General features: G+C 32.2%; 1 protein-coding gene across 1 annotated transcript in view; it reads right to left on the bottom strand.

Annotated features, from left to right (window-relative positions):
* Positions 1-361: 361 nt before the first annotated feature.
* Positions 362-10,508, bottom strand: part of LOC116841854 — a 54,155-nt gene continuing 44,008 nt past the window's right edge. Inside the window, 2 exon segments of the mRNA XM_032810283.1 lie at positions 362-9,099; positions 9,728-9,928. Of these exon segments, the coding sequence (XP_032666174.1) occupies positions 9,064-9,099; positions 9,728-9,928 (237 nt within the window). The 3' untranslated portion in view covers positions 362-9,063.

The raw sequence follows: 10,508 nt of genomic DNA, 5'->3' as shown, positions 1-10,508 counted from the left end.
ATATATATATATATATATATATATATATATATATATATATACACACACATACATACATACATACAAACATACATACATACATACATAAATATATATATATATATATATACATATTAGAGAGTGCAAGTATCAGGCGGTTTTATAAATATAATATATGAAACTTTATCATTATCTACTATTCTTACAAATTGCGCGGCGTCGTAAATTATATTACCAGAATGTAAATAAATCTATGCAGATTAAATAAAATCCTGGAGCGGCTGTTATTTTCTCTTTTACGTTTTCCGTTTCAGATTCCATGATGTCTTCCAATCACAATGTCCTTGCCCGATAATTATTACCTAACAGTTCCTCTGTTTTTTTTAGAAAAAATAATTCAAATTCTACACCAGCTGGCTGCAGCATAATGGAGACATTTATGGAATATAATTAAATGAAAAATAATATAATATATGTACGATATAAATATGATAAATATTTTTAGGTAATGTGAGAGAGTTATGTATTTCTTTACGAGTACATGGAATTTATATAAATTTGGTGATTTGTTTAATTGGATATGAAATTGGATTTTGGAATTGGATACATCAAAAGAATTTATATCATCATGTTTCTTATTTGTATTATTTTGAAGGTGGCCAGGTGAAAGGAAATATAACATATTTTTCTTTTTGAGATGAGAGACATATATTTAAAAATAAAATATAATTCAATAGTGTACACGTACGTATGGAACGCTCACTATAATATGTAGTATACATATACAGGATCTGTCAGCATCGCGCACTCTCTTCAAACATTACAGATATTACAGAAGTTAAATTTAAAGGAAGACTGCTGCTCCAATATTGATATATTTCCAGTAAACACAAAGTATCATCGATGTTACAATGTCAGCTCAATCACATGATATATTACGTAACTGTTACTTTGTTATATAACAAAGTAATAGTATACATAATATATAATGAAGCTGACACTGTAATATGGATGACACTTTGTGTTTACTGGGTTGATATATCTGTAGAATTGAAAAAAAATAGAAATCAACGTGACGATTTGAATAAAGGTAAGTTTACGAATTCAGATAATGAATTATAGAATATTTTCCTTGATTTTAAATGGAGTTTTTATCGCAACGAGATATTGATTTGAGTTTAATTATTATAGCGTATTCAATGTTAAAAATTAATATGTACATAGCATAGTGTTTCTAAGATTTTTGTTCAAATCAATTGTGTTATTGTCAACCAATAATCGGCAGAAAATATGCGCGATGCTTGCGCGAGAGAGACAACCTATATATTTAAATTAGCATCGTCTACGCATAATGCGGTTTTCTTTTTAATTCTTTGAACGCAATGTTTTTACAATTATACATCTCGATATATAACGATTAGTCTGAATAATTAACTTATACCACACGTTTTTCTTTAATAAGCTAATTTTTATGCGGTAACAAGCGACGGTTTCAACGAAATTATTCAGTCGCTCTTCGGTATATATTTTTACGTTGTAGAATTCGCAAAAAATCATCATCAGGGGGGAATCGCGACTACGAGGTGTTTTTTCCATTAGATGTAAATCTATACATTAATTAGATTACTATCATGTTTAATTTACAAAGTAAATCTTTCGTCAGTTTAACGGCTGCGATTTGTTCACGTGTAAGCATTGTTGTCGATATAGATACAGTACATTTCTAGAATTAATACACATTTCGTATATGAGCGCTGGTTACACCCTGGCGATCTCGCAATTGAGTCTTTCTTGTAAATGACATAGTCGCGCGATAATTAATTTGTCGAGACGCGTGCGCAGATAACGACTACTAAAGATCTTTACATATCGTTATATAAAAGTGCATAAAAAGCATAAACAATGATCGATATATCGTGCTCTACGGTATTCGTTTTGTTGCAAAATATCTTTATCGTTGTCAAAAATCAAATGTTGCCTTAATGTAGAGGACATACGGCGCGCGTACAAAATAAAATCTTAAAGTTAAAATTAGCCACACACGCTCGCGATAGATATGTAGAAGTGCCGGAATAAGCAAGAGTGTACATTTATCGTAGATACGTCCAGTTTTCCTATTCTTTTTTCCTCTCTTTTTTTCTCTTTTTCTCTGTCTCTCTCTCTCTTTCTTTCCGTCTCTCTGTTTCTGTCTCTCTCTTCTTTTTTCTCTCTTTTCGTCTGCCTTAATTCTAGATCTTTAATATTAAATATATTTTACCATTAATTATTGTCTGTCGTTTTAGCTTGAAGTCTTCTATAATTATCAATAGACATAATTGATATTATAATAATATTTAAGGTTTCTAGATCAAGTATCGGCGATAAGGTAATATCGTCTCGTTAATTCATCGGATAAATGCACGAGGATCCGGTGTGCATGCCAGCTATATACGCATAGGAGCGACACTTATATATCTTAAACAATATGCAAGTCTTTCATTTTAATTACAGAGAATGCAACGGGTACTTAACTGTTACCTCTCATTTCACTTAAAATATCACCTATGATTAATTTATTGTCATTTATGTATTTGGCAACTTTTATTATCTAATAATAAAATATAGATAAGCACACATATACACAGTGTGAGGTTTCAAGTGTTCGGTGAGAAGGAGCTCGAGCGGCTGTAAACACTTATTTTCTCTTATATATTCTGTAATTTGTAAACTTTTGTCTTGCTTGTATAAATTGCACGGTAATCTATTACCGGATATTTGCGATCACAGCGATGCTGTCATATTTCCGGTTTCAAACGCTCTCAAATTGATTATTGATTGACATTACGTTACAACAATTTTCACAGTAATTGAAGAGATGCGGAGGGTGGTCGCCGTTCGTTATTTCGTGTTGATGCTTGCGCTGCAAAACGAAAATACATAAAGCAGGTACATTCGAGATTATTCGAGAGTAATGCAGCTTACAAGCTTCAGTTTACAGCTCGCTCGAGCCTTAGTCTCGAGATTATCCGACCAGTCTCTAGTTTTGTAGTATCAGGCACTGGGTCTCAACTCTAAGAACCTCAGCCTAAACGACGGTACTTTAAAATAACGGTCTAATGATCGAGTACTGTAAGTAACAGCCTTTCTCGAAGAGTTGCGTGAAGTCACGGACGTGAACCGTAGACGTCGATCTCGAAGAGAGAAATCGAGCTCTTACAAATGTTTGTCAAGTCAATAATTCGTAATTCCCTACAGAATTATGTGAATTGAGCCGACTTGATTCGTGTTTCGGGCAAGCGAGAAAGACGAGTCGGTTTGATTGTTTCTCTTTTTTTTCCTTTCTTTTTTGCTTCGATAGAACCTTAATGTAATCCGATTTTGGCTAGCTCGGTATAACACACACGAGCCACAAAGAATACACACATACACACACATATGTGTGTGTATATGTATATGTATGTATGTAGGGTAGCTCACATAACTCTTTATCCAAACTCAATATCTAAAAAATTTAGAAAGATATGAAAAAATGTTTCTAACAAAAGCTATAGGATATCGAAGGAGGAAAAGATAGTAATATTTATTTAACCTTGGAATTACTTTGAAAAACCCTGTTTTTTTACAACAATCGATTTTACCGGTCATTTCATGTATAAAAGAATTCAGATGAAGTGATTGAAAAGTGAATAATTTACAAGAAAAATAACAAAATGAAATATAAAATAATGCAGAAATTATTCACTTTTTTGTGATTTTATCCTAATACTTTTGTATGCAGGATGACCAGAGGAATCAGATTATCCCAAATAAGCAATATGATTTCATTTAAAAAATTAAAATTAAGCGCGTGCGCGTGCGCTGAACAGGGATTTTTAACGTCATTTTAAAATTAAATAAATATTACTATTTTTTCTCCCTCAATATCCTACAATTTTTGTTGGAATCACTTTCATATTTTTCTTAATTTTTTAGATAAGCTGTAAAGAGTAGTATGGGCCACCCTGTATATATCAATACATAGTAGTATATTTCATTCCATAGGATCGAAGAAGAATAGAATCTTCGAAAAATGGATTTTCTTAGCGAAAATATTATCTCTAGTTGTTATATGCCTCGTGTAATCTCCGATATTACAGATTTCGATAATTATAAATTACATTCTTTTTGCTAGGAAAAAATTCACTTTGTATCGGTTAAATGATCAGTCGGATTTTATTCGTTAAAATTTTCTAACTCCTTGCGTTAATGTTATTGTTCTATATGCGCTTTTCTTCCGGAAACTTAATGATAGCATCAATCTCTCGTCAAGAATGTGATACAAATTACGAATTAAATTAAAGATACATTCGCGAGTCAGTATTTATGTCTACTCTCTGTCATTATTTAATAAATAATCATAGCTTTATAAATCTCTTATATCTGCCAATCTATACATATTTTATACAAGAAGTATTGATCCAAATAGCTGAATCACAGTCTGCGAATGCGAATCAGCAATTTATTTTGCTTTCAATTAATAATGCAAATAATTGGTAAGTATGAATACTGCTCTAAATTATAATATATAAATTTGTCATGGCTATTGCAAAGAATATGTGACCATAGAATATTTCGCAATATAATATAAATATATACTTAATATTTTAATGACATGGATTAAATACTATTTCATCGACTAGTATTTGTCAAAATTCATCGAAAACCTGAAGAGAAGGCGCGAGTCAAGGGGGAATTCGTAAGATATGTCTACATATTTGTGTGTTTATGTGTGTGTTGTGTATATAATATATATTTGCACATAGATGTGTGTATATATATGCATGTGTATGTTGTATTTTTTCAAATATATATGTATAAAGTTTTTCCAGTCGGGGCCGTTGTTTAATATCAAATTATTATATGTATAATAATTATATATCCAGGTCTGTCTCACGTATTTATATCTTTTGTACGAGCTACAAAAGCACCGAGAGTGATTATTTCTTCAGCATAAGTGTCACGAAATATAAGCCACACGAATAGTCATCCTACGCGATCTCAAGTTTTTTTTTTTTAACAGGATTACAAGAAACGTTTACATTTATTGTCGTTTAAGGTGCACTCCTTAACCCTTAAGTGTTTGATCGATATTTGTCACTGCAGTATATACCGTTAGTCAGGGAAGGCAAAACTGCAAATCCAATGAAGATATTTCTCGATAGGTTTTACGTGTAAAATATTCTAGAATGCATACGACGAATTCACATTATCGATATCGTGTTTAAGACAATAACAAGCGGCACATTTATGTCAATTTTCGTACGCATTACTGCGATTGAAACATTGGAAACATTTAAGGGTCAAGATGTAACGTCGCCTGCATGTACAACTAGCGTTAGTGATTTCTCGCGAGAAAGCATTCGTCAATATAATCTCAACTTGTGAGACGTCAGAAATGATCTTCCTTCGTTCCTTTTTTCTTTTTTTTCCTTTTTTTCTTTTTTACCACAATATAGTGTCGTGTATCCATAGTAAGAACACAGAAGTATTGTACGCACAAACTCTTTCTTAAGAATAATTATTGTCTTTCGTACAGTTCCAATGTGTCTCGTGCACCAATACAGCGCACTTGTGATGGATCATCGAAGAATATACTAGAGTCTCTTAAATTAATGTACAATGTCAAAATTTCTCTTTAGATATATAAGTCTTACTAGTTTATTGTCCAAGTATATACTGTTTTGAAACGTCGTGTATTTGTGTGGAGAAGAGCCGGGACACACGGCATTCTGTTTGGCTGGGGGGAACAGTTGGGAATGTTCACGCATGCAAATATCCCCGAGAATATATTCCGCAATGCGTTTAAATCGTGCGGCAAGTGGATCGTAATGACATTTCGCGAAATTAAGCTGCTGTTTATTAAATCCCACGAGTTTCGCGATTTCATTCTACACGCGTAGACTGATTATTCGGTCATTATTCTCGGATTTAAATTCCGGGCTCGTAACACTGAACACAACAGAAACGATATTTTAAAATGTTAAATTAGCAACGTGAACAACAACAACAAACTGGTTCGAAGAAGACCAGAGATTTTTTACGTCAAATTATATTTCGAATGTCTCGAATTAAGTTATTGCGCGCAGTATGCACTCGATAATATATCAAGCAGTTGATTGATTTCCAAGCGGAACTAACACTCCGCACGTGGAAGCTGCGATGCGCGACCCAATCCGTGCAACTGCACGTTGAATTGTGTTTAAGCTTTGGGATTATTCGCGGAACGTTTGAGTGGCGATTTTCTGGTAGCGACATACTTTCGAAATCCAATTTATTATTTACAACAGACTGCAACAGTTTTTTTAAAGTGAGAAAAGGTTGGAATAATTCTTTTTTTAATCAAGATAGAATTTGGTGTAAGTTCCAGTTATCTGTGAAAGTGCATTACCCATATTAATAAAAATAATGAAAAGATTTTGAAAAAGTTAGAGATTATTCTGTGTTGCATTTAAAAGTTGTCACAACTAATTTGATATTGATTCAGAGTCTGAATCTCAAAAGTTATTCCACTTTGAAGTGTAAGTTTATAGCAAACATGATTATGTGAAATAATGTTTTAATAACGCATTAATGTCGTCTTTAATGTCAATAATACGTCATTAATACGTTATTTGATACTATCCTATTATTTAGAAGAGCTTATTTTAAACCGTGCTGTTATGAACATATACAATGTTGCTATTTTTAGTAGAGGAAAGATAATTAAAAAATACTGATTTTTGTATATATACAAAGATACAAGATTTTAAAAAATTTTGATTTTTGTATATATGCACTTTAAGTATTCAAAATTTTATTGTGGTTCAGAGATAAAAGTTTTAAAAAGTCTGAAATGATATAAAATATAGTAAATAAATTATGAAAATTTGATGTTGAAGTAAAAATATATTGTTATCAACTGTATCATACATATATAAGATATTAAAACATAAAAACTCAAGACTTACAGGATAGATAATACTTATTATACTGAATGAAAGATGTTTAGTGAACATAGGTCAGAAAATCAAACTTATAAGTATTTTTTAGTTTTGGTAACGCAAATATTTGTGTGCTTCCATTAATTACGTGTGCTGAATGAACAAACGAGTATATTACTATATTACTTAATTATTACTTCAATGTTTATAAAAAACGTTCTACGTGTCTTTCATTCATGTCTTCTAGTCATTGATGAAACTTTTGGAACAGCGTGAGAGATGGAATTTTTCGATTTTCCAATTTGGATAGAGACGTTGTGCAGTTAGAATATTCCTATTAGCAAGACATGAAGTGCGCATCTGGTTAATTTCCGATTAGAATAATAAACCGATATAATTGAGAGAATTCTTGTTAGCGCGTCTCTTGACACACTGCGCGCGATTACTGATTATAAGAAAACAAATGACTAAGCATGATAACGTAAATATTACTGTGTAGAAACGAAACTGGTTCGAAGAAGACCAGAGATTTTGGAAAGAGGACACGTAAACACCTTTTGTAAAACATCAAAGTAATAATATGGTAAGATATTCGTTTGTTTATTGACAGCGCGTGATCAATGGAAGCACACAAATAACTTGCGTTACCAAAACCGAAAAGCATTTGTAATTCGGAAAGGGTTGATTTTTCGACCTATATTTATTAAATATTTTTTATTCAGTATAATAAGTATCTACTATCCACTTAGTAAGTTTCGAATCCTTCTTTTTATAAACACCCAGATATCATATATTTTTGTGTAGAAAATAGAAATATTAGCGTATTTCTAATGTTTAGTTCATTGAAATAATAACAAAGTAATAATATGGCAATATACTGGTTCGTTCATTCAGCACACGTAATTAATGGAAGCACACAAATATTTGCGAAAAATACTTATAAATTTTAAAAAGTTTTAAAGAGTTAAATAAGAATTTAAAAATTTTTCGATTTATGTTTACTAACATCTTTTACTCAGTATAATGAGTATTACCTGTCCTACAAGTCTTGAATCTTTATTTTATCTTATATACGATAAAGTATGATACAGTTGAATAATAATATTTTTACTTTAACATCAAATTTTCATAATTTATTTACTGTATTTTATATTATTTTAGACTTTTTTTAGAGTCTATACGAGCAATATATATATATATATATATATATATATCCCCCCTTAAATTTATTTAAATAAAATATTTTATACGGTTAAAGAGACCTCGATCATGTTTGATGCATTTAAAGCGAAGCTTTAAGAAATTGTAATTTTTAATTTCGGATTTGAAGTCGAATTTTGAAACTTGTAGTTTCTTCGTAGAAATTTGTAGTTAAAGATATCGCGAAAACGATTGCATGGGAATGCAATGCAGGAGAATTTGCTCTTTGTTCCCAAACCTGTTCCGAGGCCAAACAGTTGTCGCGTGTAGACGTAGGAAATCTATCCTGACTTTATACTCTCTTTTTCTTTTTTATGTGTTACAAGTTTCCAACGCGAAAAGATGCTGAGATCCACGAAAGAGTGAATCGGACAGTCCAAATATACGGTGCGTCGTTCGACGAGGTGCATGCGCATCTTCAATCGAATCGACTCGATGTATAAATCAATGTTTATCTCGTGCACGTCAAATCCTATCCGCATTAGAGATATGAATGCGGTATCCGGATACATTCTAGGAGGAGGCATTTTTACGACGCTTTTAACCCAATATGTGCTACTGAATTCATTTCAATGTTCATGTCCTCTCTCATAACTCGCTTATCTTGAAATTTTCAGTGGACCGGGGAAGAAGAGTAAGAAATTGCGCCTCTCGCGTGTTTACAAAACTCCCGCGATATTGGCAGACATCAGGTTAAAACGCGCTTGTCTAACTGCACTTACATTGTCAACACAAAGACTTAAAAGTTTGCACAGGGGGTCAGGACCCGCCTTGGATCGTCGAAACGCGTAATCTTCGAAATGAATCTTGCTCGTGTTCTCGCAGTCGTAATTTTGCTGATAGCTGCAACTGTGGCTGCATTCACCGTGCGGAGCGCTCACAAACACTAGTATGCATGCGGCAGTTTTCGGATTTGTACCGTTTCCTTGCAACAGTTCGCAGCATACTAACGCCCCAAATATTGTCCGTGAAGCCAGTTCCTCTGCGAAAAAAATGTAGACAAGACTCTCGTATTAGATACGTAAAATAATTCAGTATAGATTAATCTATTGGAGGAGAAAATATTAAAAAATGATAATAAAAATGAGAGGGGAAATGAGATATATATGTAAGGGAAACCGAGGCTATAGGCTTATATCGTAGGAGTATGTGATTCATGTGCTTTTTTAGTATTAATTTTGAGAAGAATAGTACGTACAAAATAGCAAAATGGTCCTTTTAGAACATAAACACTTTTCCCTAAGTTTCATTAAAATCAGAATATTACAATTAAGAAATAGAAGAAAATTAATTTGGTGATAGCAAAGTCTTTCATTTCATATGTGCTACTTATATTTTAGAAACTGAAATCTGTTATTAAAATACTTACTCTGTTTTTAAAATTTATTATTCTTTAGCAAGACAGATTTTACTGACAGTTTATTTTCCTGGACTGTAAAAACATAGTAAAATCGGAAAGAAGTCATATAAAAGAAAGCTGTAATATTCTCTCCGCGTATAATATCTATCGTAAAACTATAATATCTATTAATGAAACATCGGAGATTTAGGACAACAGAAACGAGAGATGGAACCTTTGGAAGGTTTTCTTCGTGGTGGAAAAAACTTACCGACCAAGCTTGACCGTTGTTGGGTACGTTTGACATGTAACGTCGATTGTTGTAGTCGTAATATTCTTTTGGTATTTGTAAGGGTGGTATTGGGTTAGAGAAATGTCCTCGCGATTGTTGTATGTTCGCTTCCTGCTCCTCTTCTTCTGCCACTCTTTCTTTCAAAGCAGCTTCCGCTACCATTTCTTCGATATGCTGCTTCTAAAGCACACATTTCGTTTAAACAGTCTTTGCGTTCATATCACGAAGCATCTAGTCGACAAAGATTACTTCGTCGTGATTACTTTAATAATAGCATAAACACGACGATGTTTACGTTATGCAGAAGGGAATGTAATATCGCTGAATCTTCTCATCTTTAATGTTTTGTAGCACGTTTAACGAACTGCACAACTTTTTCGCTCAATAGCGCACAAAGTATGACGAGTTAAAGGATTAGTCGGAGTTTGTAGGTTAATAACGCAACGAACCTCTGCACTGAATTAATAAACACCGAATTCTATAATTAGCAGAGTAACATTTTAAGACTACTGCGTTCTCTTTAGACATGTTTAAATAACAATTTGCACGAGTCACGATCATTTTTTATAAATAATTGCATTATTAATATTGATAATTTTTATCAGAATTATAATTCTCTTACAATTATTATAAATAATACAAATATGAAATCAAACCATATATTGTATGTGATAATTATTATAATCTGTTATGTAAATTTAAACATTTATTTGAAAGACTCAATAACCTACGACAGAATTTTATATCATTTCATGCGAGA

This window comes from Odontomachus brunneus, unplaced genomic scaffold (genome assembly GCF_010583005.1).
Source record: "Odontomachus brunneus isolate Ranch 3 - 2012 unplaced genomic scaffold, Obru_v1 Obru_scaffold_019, whole genome shotgun sequence".
NCBI classification, from domain to species: Eukaryota; Metazoa; Arthropoda; class Insecta; order Hymenoptera; family Formicidae; genus Odontomachus; species Odontomachus brunneus.
Note: the sequence above shows the minus strand (reverse complement) of the source record. Positions and strands in the feature narration are given on the sequence as shown.